The sequence below is a fragment of the Pan troglodytes genome, chromosome 2, assembly GCF_028858775.2.
Source record: "Pan troglodytes isolate AG18354 chromosome 2, NHGRI_mPanTro3-v2.0_pri, whole genome shotgun sequence".
In the NCBI taxonomy this organism is placed as follows: domain Eukaryota; kingdom Metazoa; phylum Chordata; class Mammalia; order Primates; family Hominidae; genus Pan; species Pan troglodytes.
The window spans coordinates 184,112,465-184,137,507 of NC_086015.1; the positions used below are offsets into that span (position 1 = coordinate 184,112,465).

A 25,043-nucleotide genomic window follows, 5' to 3' on the forward strand; every position below is an offset into this window, starting at 1 on the left:
CAGGAGTGTGAGACAGCCTGGCCAACATGGTGAAACCCTGTCTCTACTAAAAAATACAAAAAAATTAGCTAGTCATGGTGGGGGGCGCCTGTAATTCCAGCTACTTAGGAGACTGAGGCAGGAGAATTGTTTGAACCCGGGAGGTGGAGGTTGCAGTGAGCCGAGACGGCGCCGTTGCACTCCAGCCTGGACGACAAGAGCAAAACTCCATCTCCAAGAGCACTTTTTAATTGATGGTCAGAAAAAAACTGTTCAGCTTCCACTTTTAAGCTGTTTCTGGAATTGCCTGAAAAGATCTTTGCCTAACAGCTGCTTCATGTAGAAACAAGTGTTGAGATGACTTCTATCTTTGAGCAGCTGCCATTTGGACAGTAATGGTGAAAAGAAAGCATCCCCAAATCTTTTACTTGTCAGCTGCTACTTTGCCCAGCCTTGGCAGATAGAAACTTGAGGGACATTTTATGTCATAGTATACTTCCCAGACATATAAATGACCTATGAGAAATTAGAGTAGGGAATAATTTTTTACTTTATAATTTCAGCTTTTAAAATACAACATAAAAAATGTCAGTTAACTGCTAAATTGGTTTAATACATTCATATTTGCTACAGAGTTAAAAGTAAGCTTTTTCTAGGTTCTAATTATAATGTATATATCCACTGTAGGAAAGATAAATGGAACGTGAGAAAATGAAATCTTTTGTAATTCAGCTATTCAAAATAATTGCTGATAATTTTCTGTATTTCTGTGAACATGTATACTAAAAAGAATTACACAGTTTATATTGTTTTGTAATATATGAAATTGTGTTTCCTTTATTGATAGGTCATGTAGTTGTGAAACTATTTGAAATAAGTTGATACCACTACTATTTATTGGGCAGCTGTCCGAATCAAAGTTAGTCATCACTGTGAACTTAGCTTATTTCATTTGCAGAATAATGTATGTATTGCTCTTATGATGAGTAATTTGGGAGAATGTGTACTGCTGTTAGGATGAGTAATTTGGGAGGTAATGTACAATTGTTAACAATTATGTTAATTATGAACTTATTAAGAGTCATACAAAATCTGTTCTACTTCAGTAACTAATTACTTGGGAAATTATTAATAGTATGAATGTTGTTTTTTTTCTCTTTAGGGAAAGCTAAATGATAAACTAACTTGAAAAAATATGCAACACCAGGCGTAGACTATATATTTTTAAGTTGTTAATACACCTTTTCTAATCCTTCAGTTGGCAACCAGAACGCCAGGTTCCATTTAATGAAGTTAGATTACCACCACCACCTGATATAAAAAAAGAAATTAGTGAAGGAGATGAAGTAGAGGTATGTATTTTTAAGTTTATTTTCTTGTGTCTATTTTTTTGATTTAAATAAATACTCTTTTAGGAGAATTAGCTTAGTTGATGGAGGATAAATCTAATTCCTTTTCTCTATTCTTTCTATTGGTGGTAATAGCTGTGTAATATAGCAGTGCTTGAGTTTTGGAGTTAGAATCGGTCTCACCTGTCCCATTTTTAGCTTTGTAGACTTTAAATTTATCATTATAATTTGGAAGTCATGGATGATAGTGCATTTGAATTCTTAAAAGAACCTAGCATAGAACGCTATGCACTATGGTGTTACCCTTTTCCTTCTTTTTGCTAATTACTTTAAATAATTTGTCTTAACGATTTGCCTAGGTGTCTTTATGAGGTGTTAATAGTTATTTTACTATAGTGATCATTAACAGAGTTCATATGTAACAACGTGAAATATTGTAACTAGCTTTCTGCCTTCTACAATATTCTAGAAATGTCTGAGGAAAAATTTAAAAGTACAGAAAAGCAAAAAAAATACAGGAGGAGGGAAAGAAAAAATCACAGCTCACAGATGAATAAAACATTGTTCATGTTGTGCATGTTCTTTCAGGCTTGTCTCACCATCCCAAAATGATGGGATTATAGGCGTGAGCCACCGTGCCCGGCCCTACAAACATTTTATTTTATTTTATTTTATTTATTTTTTGAGATGGAGTTTCCCTCTTGTCTTCCAGGTTGCAGTGCAATGGCGCTATCTTGGCTCACTGCAACCTCTGCCTCCCAGGTTCAAGCGATTCACCTGCCTCAGCCTCCTGAATAGCTGGAACTACAGGCGTGTGTCACCACGCCTGGCTAATTTTTGTATTGTTAGTAGAGACGGGCTTTCACAATGTTGGCCAGGCTGTTCTCGAACTCCTGACCTCAGGTGATCTGCCCACTTTGTCCCCCCAAAGTGCTGGGATTACAGGTGTGAGCCACCGTGCCTAGCCATTTACAAACATTTTAAACGTACGTATTCTGTACTAAGCACTTTGCAAATGATTTAGTTATCTGCCAATTTTATTTTACTTTATTTTATTTTTTGAGATGGAGTCTCACTCTGTCGCCTAAGCTGGAGTTCAATGGAGCGATCTCAGCTCACTCCAACCTCCTCTTCCCAGGTTCAAGCGATTCTCCTGCCACAGCCTTCTGAGTATCTGGGATTATAGGTACCCACCATCACGCCCAGCTAATTGTTTTACTTGTAGTAGAGACAGGGTTTCGCCTTGTTGGCCAGGCTGGTCTTGAACTCCTGACCTCAGGTGATCCGCCCACCTTGGCCTCCCAAAGTTCTGGGATTACAGGTGTGAGCCACCATACATGGCCTGATTTTTTAATGACAAATTTTCTTTGAGCTCTCATTAATCTAGATAATATGCTAGGAAGTCAAAAATTGCAGCACTTCAATCCCTGACAACCTTAACTTAGTGTACCCACTTTGGTGGAAGTCAAAGATAAAAGAGTGAGTAGAGTGAATGCTTTACTCATTCATGAGGGACTTGGCTCATGGCACCCTGACATAATTTATACTTTGCTTTAGTAAAAGCAAAATAGTACACAGTGAACTTAGTGCAAATAATTAAAATCCAGGCAGAATTTTTAAATGGCAGTAAGTTAAGAAGTAACTTTTTGTAAGGATACCTGTAACTATCTGTGTGTATTAGAGTTCTTGAGGAAAATGTTACTGGTGGCATCTGGGGGAGACACGAGGAAACAAAGTGGTGAAGTGACTGCTGCAAATCAAGGAGTGCGAAGTGGGGTCCTTGGTGGGTGCTATATATGGCAGTGATGCTGCAGATTACTGTGTTCATTTGGACTTTAGATTTTATTGAAAATGTTTTTCTCAATATTGTATCTCTTTCTAATAGTTTTCTGTGAGAATAAAGGGCTTGATTCATTTTCATTTTTCAAAATTTATTTCTGGTACCGTGTTTTTTGGATTTTGAGTAAGCAAAAGTTAGGTCAAGCAAGGAATGATGTAGGTTTGGACATGTTCTAGAATTAGAAATGTGTGGCACTCAGTTTTGAGAGTAATGCTTCTTACACTTTTTTGTTGTTTAGACACTTAAAATTGGTAGCGTCAAGTCTCAGATTAAAGGGAAAACTACTCTTGGTGGGGTGGTGAGGGTGTTGTTACAGTGTACTTTTTCCATTCCTGTCCAGGAGGGTCCTTCCCTGTTCCTGAACAGTCTGGCTCACCCTTGTGGTCTGCCTCCGCTTTTGTGAAGAAGACATTGGTGTTAGAGATTGAATGATTTAGAAATTGAATCTAGAGTTTTTTTTAAATTTCACATTATGTTTTATGATTCAGCTCTGGTCAAATTTGCTCTCTAGAATTTTGTAAGTCATTATCTGAAATTAAGATGTGATTTTTTTTCACTTTTGAAAAATTTAAAAATTAATATAAGGAAAAAGTTTAAGCATAACCTTGCCACCCATAGGATTTTGTTTTTTTGTCACCGTTTATTAAGGATTTATCCGTATTACGTAGAGTGTTTAGAAATTCGGAGTTAGTGCTTTCCCAGGTAACGTTTCGAAAGCCTCTTCCCCTTCTTTAAATTTAAAGTAATAAAGCTTAATGTAAAAAATGAAATGGTAAAAAATTATATAAAGTACAAAGTAAACCTTCCATCTTAATGTAGGTGTACTTGTCCACCCACCCTATCTTAAATCTCATTTACCAGAGTTGATTCTCTTGTAAGTTTTTTATTTGCATGTATAAAGGACATACTTAAGTTGAAAAAAATTGGGATTAAGTTATATATTTGTGACTTTTGTATTCACTTAATTAGGACAGCAAACATTTTCGTGTCTTCTCATTTAAATTTACCTCATTTTTTGTAACCACCTCAAAATTATTTGGTGTGGATATATCAAATTAAAAGACATTGAAATTACCAGATTTTTTGATGTTAGCAAAAGAAAACAATGCCAGAGTTAAAGTTAATATTCTTATGCAAGTCTGGTAGTATAATTCCTAAGAGGTTAACATTTTTAAAAGTATTAAAATGTACCATTTCATCCTCCAAAAATGTCTTCAGAATTACTTTATACTTTTATTAACACTGGAGGTATCTTTTTCATACATTAAGTGACTGTATTATATTGTTCGTATGTACAGTTTTGTAAACTTGGTGGATGGAAACTGATGTCTCGTGAATTCTCATTTCCTTAATGAATAGTAGTATGGGAACATCACTTAAATTAGTTGGTTGGCTCTTAACCCCTTGTTCTGTGAATTGTCTATTTTTTGTTTGTGCAGTTTTTGGTGTAGGAAGTCCTTGCATTTTATGGTTGAGTTTTATTATTTTTATTTTATTTTATTTTTGAGATGGAGTTTTGCTCTTGTTGCTCAGGCTGGAGTGCAATGGTGCGATCTTGGCTCACCACAACCTCCACCTCCCGGGTTCAAGCGATTCTCCTGCCTCAGCCTCCCTAGTAGCTGGGATTACAGGCATGCGCCATCATCCGGCTGATTTTGTATTTTCAGTAGCGACGGGGTTTCTCCATGTTGGTCAGGCTGGTCTCAAACTCCCGACCTCAGGTGATCAGCCTGCCTTGGCCTCCCAAAGTTCTGGGATTACAGGTGTGAGCCACTGTGCCCGGCCCTGAGTTTTTATCTTTTTTGTGTTTTTTTCTTAGGCAATTTTTTTTATTTTTTATTTTTTGAGATGGAGTCTCACTAAGTTGCCCAGGTTGGAGTACAGTGGCACAATCTCAGTTCACTGCAACCTCCACCTCCCGATTTTAAGTGATTGTCGTGCCTTGGCCTCTGAGTAGCTGGAATTACAGGTGTGAGCCACCATGCCCAGCTAATTTTTTTATTTTTAGTAGAGATGGTGTTTTGTGATGTTGGCCAGGCTGGTCTCGAACTTCTGGCTTCAAGTGAACACCCGCCTCGGCCTCCCAAAGTGCTGAGATTATAGGCGTGAGACACTGCGCAGGCTTACTTTTACATTTTTAAATTATGTTTTTTACATCTGCTTCCCTGCACTATTTTTCCCTTATACCGGTGGGGGGGTGTGGGTGGTAATCCTTTTAGGTTGCTTCATATCTGATCGCCTTAGTTATGAAATGTAATTTTTTGGTCAATAAACACTTTTTCTTAAAATTTTTCTGGGATTGTGCAAAATAGCAGAGGTAAACTGACATTCTTCAATCATACTTAGAGATGGTCAGGCTCGATTGTTTACTGGTTTATTATAAAGGATACAAGTCAGGAACTGCCAAATGAAAGAGATGCATGAGGCAAGGTCGGGGTGAGGGAAGGGGCTTGGAAAGTAGAGCTTCCATGACTTCTTTGAGCATGCCACATTTCCAGCCCATCAATAGATTCACCAGCCCGGGAGCTCTACCATCATACTTTTTAAACAGATTATTTCAGAGTCACAAAACGGTTTGTGTCCTCTTCTTAACTGTGTGAATACTTTATTAGCTTGTCCAAGGTTAGTCTGGAGGTTGGGAAGCTGATAACCAGTTTCATTTTTTGTTTTTCCAAATGTATTCACAGGGTTTGGTCAGTTTTGTGCCAGACTCACAACATTCTTCTGCAGCTCTAGGAATCCTTCTTTGAAGGAAAGAAAAGGTGACTTTGCCCTTAGTAATAAATTTAGAACAAAAATGATCCAAGAGAGAGCTTTATTAAGCTTGTAAGGTGATTTTTAAAGACTTGAGCCATAAGAAATTTCCATTCTTGTAGGTCAGAAATGGTTAAGTATTGACAGTTTCATATGGTTTACACTAACGTTTTGTTACATTAAAAATATATTGGTTGCTTAAATACAGGGTTTGCCTTTCTAGCCCCTTAGGAAATTTACATGAAGTTACAGCACATAAAGTAATGTCATGGCCCAGCAGTGGACCCAAGAAGACATCATATGATTTATAGTAGAAAGTTAATTTTGAAAAGGTCTAAAATGGAAATATTTATTTTTATACCTAATTAGTGGCTTTTTATTTGCCTTTTAAAAAGTGGTGTCATCTCTTTAAAAATCTTCATAACACTTAATAGTAAATATTTCATAAGTATTTGCTTAATGATTGATTTTTGCTGACTAAAGATTGCTAGAAAAATATGCTCCGCCTGTAAAGTTTGAAGGTAATGTGAAAATGAAGAGTTCTTTAGATTTCGTTTACATTGGGTATCTAGTACAGTGTTTTGGGCTCTTGGAAGGGCAGTAGAAATATCCCTCCTCCCTCATTTCACATGTAACATTTTTGCTTTTTATTTTAGATATCTGCCTTGCTCAGCAAGTAATATATAAGCAACACACATAGACATGTTACATAGTAAGCCTGACATCTAAGTTGATAACGTGTTTTGTTTTTGTTTTTTTCTGTTTTCTTTTCTTTTTTTTTTTTGGAGATGGAGTTTCGGTCTTGTCCAGGCTCTAGTGCAATGGCGCCATCTCGGCTCAGCGCAACCTCCGCCTCCTGGGTTCAAGTGATTCTCCTGCCTCAGCCTCCCAAATAGCAGAGATTACAGGCATGTGCCACCACACCCAGCTAATTTTGTATTTTTAGTAGAGACGGGTTTTCTCCATGTTGGTCAGGCTGGTCTCGAACTCCTGACCTCAGGTGATCCACCCGCCTCGGCCTCCCAAAGTGCCAGGATTACAGGCTTGAGCCACCACGCGCAGCCCTGATCATGTTTTTTGTAAGGTTTCTTCCTTGCATTTAGCATATTTGAAATTTTAAAAACCTGTTTTTGAACTGTGAGGTTTTCTGGTTTAGTATTCATAGTTAAAATAGGAATTGGCAAGTTTTTGTTCTTGTGGCATATGCCTTTCCTTTTCTAGTCATATGGCGGATTGTCAGGCATTATGGTTATATATCTATATATTATATTAAAATGTTGGGATAGGCGCCTTGAGAGAAATTGGATTAAAAAAGAGAGTAAAAATTATCTGAGGTAAGACACTCCTTTCTTTTACAACTTTTTAGATTTTTTTTTTTTCCAAATTTTATTTTTTTGAGACAGGGTCTTACTCTGTCACCCAGGCTGGAGTACAATGGTGCCATCATGGCTCACTTACAGCCTTGACCTCCCGGGCTCAAGGGATCTTCCCTGTCTCAGCTTCTTGAGTAGCTGGGATCATAGGCGTGTGCTACCATGCTGGGCTAATTTTTGTATTTTTTGTAGAGATGAGGTTTTGCCATGGTGCCCAAGCGAGTCTTGAACTCCTGGGCTCAAGCAGTCACCCACCTCAGCCTCCCAAAGTGGTGTGTGCTACCATGCCTAGTCTAATTCAGTATTTTATTTATATAAAAGATATACATGGATTATTTACTCTACTTTTTAAAAAGTTTTAAGTTTGATTCTTTTGGCCAGTCTGAAGTTTTTAGCTGTCTGTATTTAGATGTAGTTTTTCTCATCATACCAGACCATTGTTAGTCTTACTGCTTGGGAAACGCTCGCACATAAAGGAGAGACGAACATATTCTTTGTTACTTGTTTTTGTCTTGCAGAGTGGCCAGTTTCTAGGACTTGATATAGTAAAGAAAGCTGGTAGGAAACTGATTTGTTAAAGTGTCAGCCTTAAAGGTGAATGAGATAATACTGTTATTTAGGTAGAGAAATCATACATGTTCATTCCAGATGTTAAACTTTTCTAATGCGCATTTTCTTCTTAAAATGTCATAATACAAAATGGCAGATACATAATAGCAGTACTCAATAAATGTATTTCACATGTTGAAAATGGGTCCTTGTGATTATTTAGTTTAATAGTAAATAATAGGAAAATTTCTTTGGAAAAATGGAAATATAGTTAATTTACTGAAGACTGGTAAAAATTCTCTGTCTTTGATACTTCTTCTTAATTTGGCTACTTGAAAGGCATAGGTTGGGCCAGGTGCAGTGGCTCACGCCTGTAATCCCAGCACTTTGGGAGGCCGAGGCGGGCAGATCATGAGGTCAGGAGATTGAGACCATCCCGGTTAACATGGTGAAACCCCATCTCTACTAAAAATACAAAAAATTAGCCAGGTGTGGTAGCGGGTGCCTGTAGTCCCAGCTACTCGGGAGGCTGAGGCAGGAGAATGGCGTGAACCCGGGAGGTGGAGCTCGCAGTGAGCTGAGATCGCGCCACTGCACTCCAGCCTGGGCGACAGAGTGAGACTCCGTCTCAAAAAAAAAAAAAAAAAAAAAAAAGGCATAGGTTGAACATTATGAACTTGAATGAAAAATTGATGACTTTAGGATCCAGATTGGAATTACATTTAAATCACTCACATTTGTTTGCTTGAGTTTAGAGATTTTTTTTGAAACAGAATTTGACTTGGGATCATTTGGTGGAAAGAATCCTGAAATAGGCTTTTGGAATTTGATTCTTCCTATTTATTTCATCCTGTACTCCATAAAACGATAGTGATTAAAATGAGTGCTATTGTGTTTTTAGGCTTCTCATCATGGTCACTGCACAGTCTCCTGGATTTTAGTATGTTAGAGCAGTGTGTGGGCCATTTGAGAGTGTGAATTGTTCCTGCGAAATAGTTTGCAGAGTTAAGTAAAATCTGAGGAAAAGGAATTTCTGTGGGGCGCTGTTATTCAATGACATATTCGTAAATCAATTCAGTAATTAACATTTAGGATATAGTACACTAGAGCACAGTTTTAATGCTGGCTTATTGAAGTGATATTTTATTGTGTGAGATATACTCTTCATTTTGTATAGGATATGATTTGATCCATAGCACTGTAAGTGGGGGTGTTTTTTTTTTTCCTTCTTCCTGAGACGGAGTCTTGCTTGTCGACCAGGCTGGAGTGCAGTGGCGTGATCTCGGCTCACTGCAACCTCTGCCTCCTAGGTTAAAGTGACTCTCCTGCCTCAGCCTCCTGAGTAGCTGGGATTACAGGCACTCGCCACCATGCCCGGCTAATTTTCGTATTTTTAGTAGAGACGGGGTTTCACCATACTGGTCAGGCTGGTCTCAAACTCCTGACCTCAGGTGATCCACCCGCCTTGGCATCCCGAAATGCTGAGATTACAGGTGTGAGCCACTGTGCCCGGCTTTTTTTTTTTTTTTTTTTTAAGAAGGAGTCTTGCTCTGTCATCCAGGCTGGAGGGCAGTGGTGCGATCTTGGCTCACCTCCCAGGTTCAGGCGATTCTCCTGCCTCAACCTCCCAAGTAGCTGGGATTACGGGCGCCCGTCCACCACCATGCCCAGCTAATTTTTGTACTTTTAGTAGAGATGGGGTTTTGCCATGTTGGCCAGGTTGGTCTCAAACTCCTGACCTCAGGTGATCCACCCGCCTCAGCCTCCCAGAGTGCTGGGATTACAGGTGTGGGCTGTGCAGCCAAATTTGTAGTGTTTTTGATTCAGGCTTAGGAATTTAGGTTTAGTCACTTTATGAGAGTAACTTGGTCTTTCAGGGGTGAAGTTATGAAGCTTACAGAAGTGGATATTAAGTTTAAAATTGAGTTCAGCATTTCATCGTTCAGTGAGAAAAGCCTCCAGGCAGTTGAGATGGTTTATTTAGAAAGCCAGATTCATGAATGATTACGCTTTGGTGAAAATAGAATAAGGGGGTTAGGTAGTTTTAAGACATAACATTTTCAGCAAATGAGGCTTGATTTACCCACATTAACAAGAGATATTCGAACTGCCTCTCTGAGATAGTTACTCGAATGGGCACCTTCTTTTGGTTGTTAGGATATTCTTTTTTTTTTTTTTGAGACGCAGTTTCGCTCTTGTTGCCTAGGCTGGAGGGCAATGGCGCGATCTCAGCTCACCGCAGCCTCCGCCTCCCAGGTTCAAGCAATTCTACCTCAGCCTCCCGAGTAGCTGGGATTACAGGCATGCACCACCACGCCTGGCTAATTTTGTATTTTTAGTAGAGACAGGGTTTCTCCATGTTGAGGCTGGTCTCGAACTCCTGACCTCAGGTGATCCACCCACCTCGGCCTCCCAAAGTACTGGGATTACAGGCGTGAGCCACCGCGCCCGGCCTAGAATATTCTTTTTGTAACCCTCAGTATACTTGGGAAAACAGTCATCACTGATCATTTACCAAATAATTTTGTAGCAGAAAGATTGAAAGGGTAGTAAGGTTGTTATTGGACCTTTTTTTTTTTTTTTTTGAGACAGGGTCTCGCTCTGTCACCCAGTTTAGAGTATAGTGGCATGATCATGGCTCACTGCAGCCTTGACCTCCCAGTCTCAAGTGATCCTCCTTCCTCAGCCTCCCAAGTAGCTGGGACTAGAGGCATGCACCAACCACACCTGGCTAATTAAAAATTTTTTTTATAGAGACGGAATCTTCCTGTGTTGTCCAGGTTGGTCTCAAACTCCTGGGCTCAAGCAGTCCTCCTGCCTCAGCCTCCAAAAGTGCTGGGATTACAGGCATGAGCCACTGTGCCCCCCATTATTAGACTTTTTTAAAGGCCATTATTGACTCCATGCTGGAGTATAGTGAAGCAAACACAACTCACTGCAGCCTTGACTTCCTGGGCTCAAGAGATCCTTCCACCCTACCCCAGGCCCCCAAGTAGCTGAGATTACAGGCACATGCCACCATGCCTGGCTAACTTTTGTATTTTGCATAGTGATGGTGTTTCACCATGTTGTCCAGGCTGGTCTCGAACTCTGGAGCCAAAGTGATCTGCCCACCTCAGCCTCCCAGAGTACTCGGATTATGGGCGTGAGCCCCACCACGCATGGCCTTATTAGACATTTTAGTGAGGGTTTAAACATAGCAAATCTAACTTTTTCATATTTTCCAGGTTTTGATGATATATGTATCTACAATGAATGCAGTTCTCTAAATGTAACTAACTGCTCACTGTTATACATGAACCTAGAACATACCAATCTTATAAATATTGATAGCAGATTTAAAATATATCTCTAATAAATTCTAGCTTATTCTGGTTATTCTTACAGTTGGATCATCAGAATGCAGTCCTTGAATACTTTGGAACTTTTAATGACATCTCATTCTATTGAAGAAGGGATAGCCATCTCTGTGCTGTAATTTTAGCACATTTAGTCAATTGGATTGACTAATCTATTGAATATTTTTGCATTTCATTATCTTTCTTTTTCTAGTTACCTTTGTATACACATCTGCTTTTGACATTTCCACTTACGAAGTACATTTTGGCACACAAACATTTCTTAAAATTTTATCTTCAATTTTTATTTTACCTTTTTTTCCCCCCCGGACAGGGTCTCGTTCTGTCACCCAGGCTTGAGTGTAGTGGTACAATCTTGGCTCACTGCAGTCTCAACTTCCCAGGCTCCAGCAATCCTCCCACCCTAGCCTTCCATGTAGGTGGGACCACAGGTGCGCGCTACGACACCTGGCTAATTTCTTTTGTATTTTTGATAGAGATGGGGTTTCATCATGTTGTCCAGGGTGGTCTTGAACTCCTGAGCTCTCAAGCAGTCGACCTGCTTTGGCTCCCCAAAGTTTTGGGATTATAGGTGTAAGCCACCGTGCCTGACCACAAACATCTTAAAAGATGGAAGAATACTGTCATATACCCTTTTAGCAAACCAGGATGATCTGGGTTCTTGTTGGAGGATTTTGCATGATGGAGTCTCAGTTGAGTCATTAACTGGATGAGAATACACATCATCTTTCCCTCTTCTCCTTAGAAATACATTGTTTGAGAACAATGAGAAATACATCGTTTGAGAAATACATTGAGAACATTCATCTAAGATGTCACCATCTCAGACTTCATAGTCTGAGGTTTTGCTTTGTAAGATAATTTCACATTTATCAGTAGAATCTAGTGTGCTGCTATCTCTTTGCATCTGTTGTCTGATATCTCTAATAATTAGAAAGGCCTTCCTCTGTAAATTTTTCTTCTCCGCAATTATGAGTGAAAAAAATTCATAATTATCAACTGGTCAATGGTAGCTAAAAGCAGACTACAAGGATGGTGTCTTTGGTCTTTTTGAACTGTTTTGAAAGAGATGTGATACCTCAGGCTATGCAGTAAGGAAACTCTATGAACATTAACAGTTTATTTCACTGTTGTATCCTCTAGGTGATGCCATCATTCCTCTGTTCCATTTTAGTCTTTATTTAAAGCATAGCTGAGAATAACTGATGAATGTTGATGAAATTGTAAAGTGTTTCAAGATATAGGAAAAATAAGATCACTAGATTCTACCTTACATTTATAAAAGGGCCCAGTGGATACATATAATAATTACAGAATAAGGGTGAGTTCTGTTCTAGTCTTAGAAAAGTAAACTTTCTTGTTTTTTGGAATATGTCGTAAGGAAGAATATAAGTCATGAGATATTGATCCCTTTGAATAGTTAGATCTGTTTATAAAAGAAATGGAAAAGCTAAAATTGAGTTTAACGGACCCTGATTGGTATATTGGACTTCCTGCTTTTTCTCATAGCTTTTTTCTAATCATGGTATACGATAAAGTTCATTAGTAGGTTTTGGTTTATTCATTTCCAGTTCCAGTATTCCTACCACTTCCAAGATTACTCTCAAATCATCCTGATAGAAGCTTCAGGCTTTCTAAAAGTCTTTGTTTTTAGTTGTTTGTGTTTATCTCCCAGATGGCTGTTAACAGCCACTGATAGGTTTCCCTGATGATCTCTGCAAGGACAGTCAATCTTGGTTTTTATTGGTTTTTAGTTTCTTCTCAGCCCCCCTTTGCTACCTTTCTCTATATTGAAAATATAATATGTTAAAGAAGCTCTGCTGTGTCATAAGAAATAACTCTAATCCCAAGTGAAAGCTTCTGTGACCTATTATGTTAATAAAACTGATATTTATAGATATAAAGAATATGACTTGTTTTTTTGTGGATAGTTTTTATTTTGTTTTTTTTGAGATGGAGTTTTGCTCTAGGTGCCTAGGCTGGAGTGCAATGGTGTGATCTCTGCTCACTGCATCCTCCACCCTCTGGACATGATTCTCCTGCCTCAGCCCTCCGAGTAGATGAGATTACAGGCACCTGCCACCATGCCCGGCTAATTTTTATGTTTTAGTAGAGACAGGGTTTACCGTGTTGGTCAGCCTTGTCTCGAACTCCTGACCTCAGGTTATCCACCCACCTTGGCCTCCCAAAGTGCTGGGATTACAGGTGTGAGCCACTGCGTCCGGCCTGGATAGGAATTTTGTAAGATACTAGCTAGATGTATTCTGCTAGATGGACTGAATGTGTGTAATTTTTTTATTCAGTTAAACAATTTTAGTACATTTGATTTAGGTTCTTTAGCACGGGATCTAAATGTCATATCCTCGATGGAATTTAAAAATTACGTTAAATCACTTTCTGAGAACAATTTTTAATATTAACAATGTTGACAAACAGGAAGACCTGTGTTTTACATTATTTAAAACTCCTTTGTAAGAGCATTTCTTTAAAATAATACTTATGTTTAGTAAACCTCATGAATATGGAATTAATTTCTAAGAAGCTAAATTGCCCAAAAAAGTAGTTTTATTTTTAAGTAGTAAATTTAAGTTACATATCACTTTCTTTAAATTGCATTTAATATGCCAATTTAAATAAAATAGCATTTTTCATTCTTAAGTTTAATGGGATTGGGTATTAATAAAAAGTCATTTACAGCATTGAAATCTTTTGGGATGAATGGATATAGGCATTTTTTTTTCTTCTCAGGTATATTCAAGAGCAAATGACCAAGAGCCATGTGGGTGGTGGTTGGCTAAAGTTCGGATGATGAAAGGAGAAGTAAGTACTCTTCACACTTGCTTTGTGACTAGTTTCTAAGGAAGTACCTCAGTGCTTGGTTTTTGTAAATCTTATTTCAACTGTTAGTTTTATTTCTAAAAGCCTACCTGAGAAATAGTTGATCAGACATTTCCATTAGCATTAATTTCTGTTTGTGTTCTGTATTGGCAAACACCAAAGCTGCTCTGCAGAGGTACACCTCAAGCATGTAAGGACCACCAAGGTTCATGCTTGTAAGAACCTATAATCTAGTTTAGGCAAATCAGATTGATGTAGCTAAGCTGTGCTTAGTATTTTATGCCACATGGGGGAGGGTCCGTTGGTTAAGCTGAGCAAGGTAATTAGAACTTCATTTAAACTTCATTATTTTTGTTCAGATGGGATTTTTAAAGTATTTTGATGTCTTTTAGTTTTATGTCATTGAATATGCTGCTTGTGACGCTACTTACAATGAAATAGTCACATTTGAACGACTTCGGCCTGTCAATCAAAATAAAACTGTCAAAAAAAATACCTTCTTTAAATGCACAGTGGATGTTCCTGAGGATTTGAGAGAGGCGTGAGTAATTTTATATACTATTGAATTGTTCTGTGAATTAAGAAGATTTTTCAGTCCTACAAAACATTTTCCCTAATGCCCAATCAAACCTTCTGATGGAAAATCATCTTAATGAACAAAGGTTTTAGTGGGGGATGTCAAAATGAAACACTGACTTTGTATTGTGACTCTCCTCTGACTTTAATCTGTTATTGAGTTCTTACACATAAATTGATTTCTCTCTAGGTGTGCTAATGAAAATGCACATAAAGATTTTAAGAAAGCAGTAGGAGCATGCAGAATTTTTTACCATCCGGAAACAACACAGCTAATGATACTGGTAAGTTAGTACCATATTATAAGGTAGCTTATTAATGGGTATTGCACAGATTTTATAATTACATATTTCAGAAGAGAAAAGCTAAGATCAACTTAGTGTATAGTGAATTTATTAATATAGTGTGGGAGAAAAATTTGTTTGCAGCTATAAAATGTTAATTACTTTACATTCTTAACATCATAAAATTCTTAATGTGTGAGATTCCGGATTTTTCCCCAATCAAACATATTCTGAATAGCAGATCTAAATAATACAGGAATTCAGAAAGGAAAGTGTGATTACTCAGAGTAGTGAGTGTTAGGTGAAAGAAGTGTAGTAGATGAGAAGCAAGGAAGGCTTTGCATAGAAGATGGGATGGTGTTTGTGCTATTTGGAAGAATGATTAAAGTTTTGAGTAATTAGCTTGTTTGTTTATAGTCTGCCAGTGAAGCAACTGTGAAGAGAGTAAACATCTTAAGTGACATGCATTTGCGAAGTATTCGTACGAAGTTGATGCTTATGTCCAGAAATGAAGAGGCCACTAAGCATTTAGAAGTAAGTGGGTTTACTTACAAGAGTTTTCTGTGTCCCATTTAGTTTTTGTTTGTTTTTTGGAGACAGATTCTGGCTCTGTTGCCCAGGCTAGAGTGCAGTGGCACAATCTTGGCTTACTGCAACCTCCGCCTCCCGGATTCAAGCGGTTCTCCTGCCTCAGCCTCCGTGTAGCTGGGATTGCAGGTGTGCCCCACCAAGCCCAGCTAATTTTTGTATTTTAGTAGAGGTGGGGTTTTGCCATGTTGGCCAGGCTGGTCTCGAGCTCCTGGGCTCAAGTGATTGCCCGCCTCAGCCTCTCAAAGTGCTGGGATTACAGGCATGAGCCACCGAACCTGGCCCCCATTTAGTTTTATATTTTTCAAGTTCCTTGCTTCAGACGAAGGCAGCCCAGGACCTCTGTTTCGTGACTGTTTGGAGTTGTGTCTGTAGAAGAATTGCTTTTGCATTTTACCTTTTATCAAACATAGCCTTTCCTTTGCGAAATGCCTGTTGACTTGTTGGTAGGACTTAGATGACAGGTGCCAAAGAGCTAAGAAACTAGGGATACTCAGTAGACTGTATTGCTAGTTTTTTACTTTGTATTTAACCTTTTTATTTTTTTAACTGCCTTGTCGTCTGTCAGTCATGATATCTTTCATCAGTAACTAGTTCACTGTAACAACTCTTGTGTGAGAGGAGAGGAGGACTAGGAGTGAGGCATCATGTGGCATGTAGTATTAAAATATTAAGCTTATCATTATATCTCTGTCTTATCCTGAGGTACTCTGTTTTGTCCTGTTCTTCCCTGCTACACTAGTAGGATACTTGTTCTTCCCACTCACTCACACTTTCTAGATCTAGATGAACACATGTGCATGCACACACTGTGATGTCTCAGAGAAATTAAGATATGTTTATTATCCTTAGGACAAATTTGGAAATGTTCTCATTAATTTAAAAATTCTGAACAAGGGATATGTGAACAAATCTGCCTGTATCTGGAAAAGTGTTTTAGACTAATAAAATAGATGAATAAAACAGTTTCTTTTCCCCATTCATTTTATGACATTAGATGAGTTTCCTTTGTTTCTTAAGAAACTTGAGTTTTGGCCTTTTTAAAAAAATTTATGTGGGTTTTTGGTGGTTTTTTCTTCTTGGGTTTTTCTTTATACTGTGGTAAAGTACATATGAAACTTAGCATCTTAACCATTTTTAAGTGTACACTTAGTATTAAACATGTTTACATTATTGATCAATCTTCAGTACATCTCATCTTGTAAAACTGCAAATCTATACCCTTTAGACAGCTGCTCATTTTCCCCTTTCCGCAGCCCCTGACAACCATCATTCTATTTTCTGTTGCTATAAATTTGACTATTTTAGATACCTCATGTAAGTAAAATCATTTTAGTCTTTTTTGTGACTGGCATATTTTACTTAGCATCAAGGTTCATCTATGTAGCATGTGTCAGAATTTCCTTTTTAAGACAGAATGTATATACCACATTATGTTCATTCATTAATTGGTCTGTGGATTTGGGTTGCTTTCACCTCTTTACTATCGTAAATAATGCTATGAACATGGATGTGCAATAAAACATTTTGTGGCCGCGTGTGGTAGCTCATGCCTATAATCCCAGCACTTTGGGAGGCTGAAGTGGGAGGATTGCTTTAGCCCAAGAGTTCGAGACCAGCCTGGGTAATATAGTGAGAGCTCGTCTCTACAAAAAATAAATTAAAAAAAAAAATTAGCTGGGCTCAGTGGTGCGTGCCTGTATTTCCAACTATTCAGGAGGCTGAAGTGGGACGATTGCTTGAGCCCAGGAGATTGAGTTGGCAGTGAGCCATGATCACGCCACTGCACCCTAGCCTTGGTGACAGAGTGAGACCCTGTCTGGAAAAAAACCAAACCATACAAAAAAGCCATTTTGTATTTTGATCTTTTATAATACTAATTTTCCTTTTTTATTAGTGCACAAAACAACTTGCAGCAGCTTTTCATGAGGAATTTGTTGTGAGAGAAGATTTAATGGGCCTGGCAATAGGAACACATGGTAGTAACATCCAGCAAGCTAGGAAGGTTCCTGGAGTTACTGCCATTGAGCTAGATGAAGATACTGGAACATTCAGAATCTACGGAGAGGTAAGTTCTCTTTCTCCTGCCTTGGCCTTTAGTTTATTAACCATCTATTGTTTGATTATATTTTTATCTGAAATTCCAGTTTCCCGTGAAACATTTTTGAGGTAGCATGTATTCAATTAGCATCAGTCAGCCTAGTAGTCATTACTTATGAAGCTGAATTGAAGTTAACTTTGTATTGAGGGGAGTGAAAGATTTACTAAGTAATTAAATATGTAGTTTTTTTATTGAGGTTTCTTAACCGCTTCTGAGTTTACTTCAGTTTTATACCCGTTAACAAATAATCTATCGAAGTATTTTTTTGAATGTTTACTGTGTGCCAGGCACTGGCAGGAGTAAATGGTATATATTAGAATAGCTTTTCTAGAACTTGAGTTTGTATAATACTTCGTCACTGGTTAATCATGACGTTTGCAGGGGTAGAAAATTAGTAAGTTATTTTTAAAATGTTACTCAGCCAGGTGCAGTGGCACACACCTGCAGTCCCAGCTACTTGGGAATCTGAGGCAGGAGGATTGCTTGAGCCTATGAGTTTGAATCTAGCCAGGGCAACATAGAGTTTAGAAAAGTATATATAAATTTATATAAATACATACACACGCATCTTATCTATATTTTTATATATGTAAATTGAGACCATCCTTCAAATTAGAGTAACTGGATTTTTATTTTTTAAAGAGACAAGGTTTTGCCATGTTGCACAGGCTTGTCTCGAACTCCTGAGCTCAAGCAATCCACCTGCCTCAGCCTTCCAAAGTGCCGGGACTATAGGCGTGAGCCACCGTGCCTGGCCTGGAGTTTTTTTTGAATGACAATTTTGTGTCTTGACTTTTCATACATAGCTCTTATGAACAGCTGCTTTCACATAGTAAAGCTGACTAGAAGCTTCACTTTTAATTTCAAAACCTTTAAAAGTAGACAGTATAACATAGTAATTAAGAAGACAGCCAGACACGGTGGCTCACGTCTGTAACCCCAGCAATTTTGGATGCTGAAGCAGGAAGATCACTTGAGTCCAGGAATGAGAGGCTGCAGTGAGCTATGATCATGCCATTGTCCTCTAGCCTGAGCAACAGAGCAAGGTCCTGTCTTGTTGAGAAGGAGGAGGGAAAAAAAAAAAGACGAGCTTTGGAGCTATACTGCCTGGATTGGAATTCACTTTAAGTAGGCTGCTTTGAGTAGGCTTGGAGTTTGTTACTTCCTTGTATAAGTGTTCTCATTATAAAATAATAATAGTGCTTACCTTAATACAGTTCTTAAGGATTGGATGCATTGTAAAAAATGTTGATTGCATATGGTATATCATGTAGTGTGCACACAATAATTTGAGCTATGGTTTTAAAATTAAAAAAAATGTTTATTTGCTTTTTTTTTTTTTTTCAAAGAGACAGGGTCTACTCTGTTGCTCAGGCTGGAGTGCAGTGGCGTGATCATAACTCACTGCAGCCTCCAACCCCTGGGCTCAAGCCATCCTCTGGCCTCAGCCTCTTGAATAGCTAGGACTACAGGCATGTGCTGCCATGCTGGGCTAATTTAAATATATATCTATATATTTTGTAGAGATGGAGGTTTCCTATGTTGCCCAGGCTGGTCTCAAACTCTTGGCCTTAAACGATCCTCCTATATTGGCCTCCCAAAGTGCAGGGACTACAGGCGTGAGCCCACTGCATCCGGCCTTATCTGTGGTTATTAAAGAACGCACGTTAAAAGTGAAAGTGACTTTATTGAGAAGTAGAAAGTCCGTGTAGAGACTCGCTCCCAACCCTCTAGTTGTTTAAAATTGTACTCATTAGAAATTATGAATTTTGATAATCTTACCAGTAGGTACTTTTAAAAAATGCATCTCTGCAAAAATAGCTTTTTAAGTCATATACCTGATTTTGAGAATAAATAAATCAGACAATTTTAACAATTTGTATTGTTAACATTTAACATGAGAATTTCAAGCAGGAGGTATAGACTAGTATATTTAGGATTGGGTTAAAGTTTTGGCTGTTCAGCAGCTGTGTAATTTAAACTCTGACACTAAATTTCTCAGCAGCTTAAAGATTTTAGAGATGTTATTTTATTTTTGGTTTTAATAGTACTGACTGATTTGGGGTTTTTAAAAATGATTTTTTTTAAGTACTTTGTGAATCACTTCACCTGAAATCTCTCCCCAGTGGAATGAGCATAATCTTTTAGTAGAACATAATCATTCAGAATTTTCTCTTTTCTCATCTTCTTGTTTTGGATTATGGGTTGCTCCGAGATTGAAACAGGATTTCATTTTTACTTTTCCCCTCATCTACAGAGTGCTGATGCTGTAAAAAAGGCTAGAGGTTTCTTGGAATTTGTGGAGGATTTTATTCAGGTTCCTAGGAATCTCGTTGGTAGGTACTTTTACTAAATGTTAAATAAGTTAATAAACATTATTTAGTTACATATAGCGACTTAATTGAAAACTAGTCTTGTAGTCTGATAACCTTATTCCAGTTATGTGTAGATTTATTTAGATAGCAATACTTCTTTTCTTTTTTTGGTGATAACATTTTGTGTAACTTGTTATTGTCATATGTTAAAAAGTAAAGATGTTTCTTCTGTACAGGATGACCCACTAATAAGGCCCAGGGTTTTTATAAGTTTGTCATTACAGTTTTTCATCAGTCTTTTCATCCCTTGGGATCTTCCCTATTATTCTCACTCCTTTACTCTCTTTTTATGACTGATATATATTCATCAAAATTATGATAGTACTTTTTGAGAAGGTATTGGTGATATTTGTTTTGTTTAGTGCAGAAGAAAAATAACAGTGAACTAACAATAGGGTAATAAACCTCTACACAGTAGGTCCTGAATAGTAGGTTGTTGCAAGGCATAGAATAATAAGGTAAGAAGTTGTGGGCAGGAGAGAAGGATGATAATATGAGGGGAGGTTTCACTGTTTATTATTTGACACCATTATTGAAACTGTTGTACCCATGGATTATAGTTAAGTGACAAGAATTTGCATTTGAAGCTATGGTTAAATGAGCATTATAGCTTGGAATGAGTTAATTTATAGCTCTGTTATTAATATGCCCTACATCTGTGCTGTCTTTTTGCTATTTGAGGCAATTGGGAAGGCTTTGGTTATGTGTTAAGTATGCAGTGACTATACTAAAAATTGACTTACCTAAACATTTAATATAAAAAGAAGCATCAAGATAATGTAGTGTAGTTTTACTAGGAGGGGGACGAGTTTTTGTTCCCTGTTATCTCTCATTTTTTTTTGACGCTAAGGAAATACTTTCAGCTTCTTGGGTTCCATTTATATAATGCGGCCTATTCTGCCTTTAGGAAATGATGTTTAGCTACGGACATTCTATTTGTTAAATTGTATAAAACAAACGTTAATAGAAAAATAAACACTTCCATTCTAAAAAGATTTTTTTTTTTTGGTCATTAGTAAGTAGTATATTCAGGAAAAGTAGTTTAAAACACAGGAATTTGTTTCTCGGAATTTAACTGTTAGTATTTATGTAAAAATAAATTTTTTTTTTTTTTTTGGAGATGGAGTCTTGCTTTGTCACTCAGGCTGGAGTGCAGTTGCAGCGATGCAATCTCGGCTCACTGCAACCTCTGCCTCCTGGGTTCAAGTGATTCTACTGCCTCAGCCTCCCAAGTAGCTGGGACTACAGGCGCCTGCCACCACGCCTGGCTAATTTTTGTATTTTTAGTAGAGATGTGGTTTCACCATATTGGCCAGGCTGGTCTTGAACTCCTGCTCCTGATCTTGTGATCCGCCCACCTCGGCCTCCCAAAGTGCTGGGATTACAGGCGTGATTCACCGCGCCCGGGTGTAAAAAGCCTTTCAATTCTGCTCAAACATTTGGATAGGTATGACATTACTGCCAATTGTGTAAGCTCTACTTTATTAGTTCTTGGTATACAATTTTTCACTGTAGACTGAACTGCTAGAAAGATGAGATGTTAAAATTCAATATAAACTTGAAGAATTTTGTATAATTATAATTATACAAAATATAGGTAGGGTGCACAATGTTATCAAATGTTTATCAGTATCAAATGAAATCACCTTTGATAAGCTGCTTTTGAAAATGCTGCCCTTTTAAAGAAATCGTTAATTATTGACATCTGTCAGTACTAACATTGTGGTAGCTGCTCTACAGATGTAATTTTGACTTAACTAAGGTTTCCTCACTTGTAAAAATGATTTGGCAGTGGGTTTGTGAAAGGGAACCAGGTTTCTTTTCAATCCAAGTCTGTCAATTATAAAAGATAGCCTTGGTCTTAGAGAGTTGTGGTAGGTGTTGTGAGTAAAAGTTTCTGATATTTCAAAAATAAGAAAATTGGGTATATTTATAGTTCTTTGTTCTCTTTATTCACTGAAGTGAGTACCTGTTGTCTCTTTTCCTGTATCCTGTCTACGTTGGCTTTGGTGATGTGGGTTGTGTGCTCTTTAGGAAATACACATTAGCAGTGACTATTACACACTGGTGAAATACTCAGGAGTAGTACAAGAATTTCTATTGGTTGTCATGTGTAAAAATACAGTGTTTCCCTCCATAATGTTTTATGGATGAAGCAGGCTTTTGAATAATAGTACATTCTTAGTCCAAATGAAAGAAAAAGAGAACTGAGGATTAAAAGGGAATGAGAACACTTGGGTAAGTTCCAGAGAGGATTTCCTTACACATTCGGGTTCTGAGAGTTCTAAGATGACCATTCCCACCCCTCCCAAATCAAAGGGAAAAATATCTGAACGTTGATTTGAAAATGGTTCAAAACCTTTCACCTCCAGAAGCCTTCCTTAATCACTTCTCTCTGTCCCTTCAGCATTTATATTCAGTGCTCAATTTATACTACAGGTCTACTTCAGTTTGTCAATATGGTCTGGAATTTAAACTATGGAAATGATCATTTAAAATATTGACGGTCTGTGGTGGGACTAAATAAAACTTGCAGGTAGGTTCCTGCCAAGGACCCCAGAAGGGTGATGGATGATCACTCAAAACTGGTATAGTTCACAAGAAGGAAGTGGCAAAGGTTCTGGGGGAGGAATATGGTATGTCAACCTAATCTTTGTTTTTCGAAAGACATTTGCTTACTTTTAGCAGGGTCAAGGATGGAGTTGCTGCTTGAGCTTCACTGTGATAACAATGAAGGTTGCTTTTATGTGCTGCTGCTAGGGCTGCTCAGAGAAGATACACGTCATGTGAATTCCCTGCCCTACTTTTTTTTTTTTAACATGTTCAATTGCTGCTGCTTTTAAATTTAGGCTTATTAATGGGGAAGGAGGCTTGAGAGTAGGAATACAAGAGAGAAAAACCCATTATAGTCCTTTTATTGTATTGACCAGTCTACTGTTGTCGTTCTTATTCATTCTTTAATAGAAACTGTTCAGGCATGCAACAGGAAAATCTTCCATTTTAACTCTTTCAACCAAGGTTTAAGTTTTTGTGAAAAGTGATATACTTAAATTAACTGAGGATGTGGACTTGATAACAAATACGCTGTCGCTGTTCACTAAGGGATACATCGGTTCCATATGGTGAAGGTTACTTAATAGTACTTGTTAATAGGTACACAACTCAGTGTTGCTTTGTTATTTATGTGAGTATGTGCTAATCTTTAGATAGTCCTTTAGGGAAAGAGAGCCTTTTGACCCCTTTATTTATTAATATACTCAATAACTGCTGTTTGACAGACTTACGAGTTAAGTGTAGAAAAGTTAAATACTTGAATTTTATGTAATTTTACAATATTTTATACCTAGCAAGACAGCGTATCATGTACATGCTTTATGTCATTTTTTATATAGCTGTGGAGTACTTGAAAAACTTCTTGATGTAAAATATAATACATGTAAATATTCATTCTAAAGTTATCTTCAAGTCATAGAAATCTCTTGGACCCATAGAAACTTGAAAATAAAAGCAAGATTGATGAATTTGTTACTTATGTGAATTAATAAAGTGCTAATGATTAATGTCAAAATAGTTTTTCTCTTTGCCTTTATGTATACATCCAAGGTTTTGAAATGGGTTGGATATTTTAAAAATATGAAAATGATATAAGCATATTTTAAAAGTCTAGATTTTGAGAATTCCTTACATGTGAGCACTGTTGTCAGTCCCAGTTAGTAACCTTAGGTGTGCTGAAAGAGAAGTAAGTTTCAGACCAAGGGTGAAATTTCTTGGTAGTCTGTAGGGCGAGTTAATTGAAAGTAAAAAGATGGGAGCTTCACTTGATGGTTATAATTTAGTAGCAAGTTACAAATAATTGGGGCTGACACTGAAAGAATAGCAGAATTGAGTTTTAGCTTACCATTATATTTGTTTTCTCTTACTAAAGGAAAAGTAATTGGAAAAAATGGCAAAGTTATTCAAGAAATAGTGGACAAATCTGGTGTGGTTCGAGTGAGAATTGAAGGGGACAATGAAAATAAATTACCCAGAGAAGACGTAAGTATTTAAAATGTAATCTCCCTCTTTAAAATGTCCTTTTTTTGGCCAACTTAATAGTTGTAAACATTTTGTCTGTTTTATCTGATACAGAGGGTTTTTCTGTCTTCTTTTTAAAATTATGTTTTTATAATATTATTTCATACACTTAGAAAACAAGTCATTTTCTACTATGTGGGCCTTGTTCTTAGTTGTTTTGATAGTACTTCAGTAAAAAAAGCCAGTTCTTGACATAAAGGTTTCTATTTGATAATCTTAACAGTTATTTTTCATACGTAGAGTGTAAAGCTGTAGAACTTGATACTCCCAAAGGAATTTTTTTTTCAATAGTTTTTGGGGTATAGGTGGTTTTTGGTTACATGGTTAAGCTGCTTCAGTGGTGATTTCTGAGATTTTAGTGCACCTGTCACCTGAGCACTGTACACTGTATCCAATATGTAGTCTTTTATCTCTCACCCCCCTCCCAACCTTCCTCCCCACTGAGTCCCCAAAGTCCATTATAGCATTCTTTTGCCTTTGCGTCTTCATAGCTAAGCTCCCACTTACAAGTGAGAACATATGATATTTGGTTTTCCATTCCTGAATTACTTCATTTAGAATAATGGCCTCCATCCAAGTTGCTGCAAAAGACATTATTTTGTTCCTTTTTATGGCTGAGTAATATTCCATGGTATATATATACCACATTTTTTTTTGTATCCACCATTGGTTGATGGGCACTGAGGTTGGTTCCATATCTTTGCCATTGTGAACTGTGCTGACAAAGGAATTCTTGATTGTACTCTCCTTAACTATTTTATAGAATCTGAAAGTGTTGACCATTTCTTAATTGAAATCCCCTTACACTTTTACATTGCTATAGAATCTGAAAGTATTGACTTTTTTTTTTTTTTTTTTTTCCCCTGGAGACAGAGTCTTACTCTGTCACCAGGGTGGAGTGCAGTGGCACGATCTCGGCTCACTGCAACCTCTGCCTCCCTCATTCAAGCGAGTCTCCTGCCTCAGCTTCCTGAGTAGCTGGGACTACAGGTGTGCGCCATCAC

The 25,043-nt window shown here is 37.6% G+C and overlaps 1 protein-coding gene across 14 annotated transcripts in view; it reads left to right on the top strand.

Moving 5' to 3' along the window:
• Positions 1-25,043, top strand: part of FXR1 (FMR1 autosomal homolog 1) — a 64,319-nt gene that overhangs the window by 21,706 nt on the left and 17,570 nt on the right. For 8 of the 14 annotated variants that reach the window (XM_001169058.6, XM_001169084.6, XM_009446903.5 and 5 more), the window contains 8 exons: positions 1,238-1,331; positions 13,952-14,023; positions 14,434-14,582; positions 14,808-14,901; positions 15,319-15,435; positions 17,387-17,557; positions 19,848-19,926; positions 23,891-24,000. In XM_001169058.6, the coding sequence (XP_001169058.3) occupies positions 1,238-1,331; positions 13,952-14,023; positions 14,434-14,582; positions 14,808-14,901; positions 15,319-15,435; positions 17,387-17,557; positions 19,848-19,926; positions 23,891-24,000 (886 nt within the window). Of the gene's footprint in view, positions 1-1,141; positions 1,332-13,951; positions 14,024-14,433; positions 14,583-14,807; positions 14,902-15,318; positions 15,436-17,386; positions 17,558-19,847; positions 19,927-23,890; positions 24,001-25,043 lie in introns of all 14 variants that reach the window. The other 6 variants (XM_063806413.1, XM_063806418.1, XM_063806416.1 and 3 more) reach the window with 1 other exon arrangement.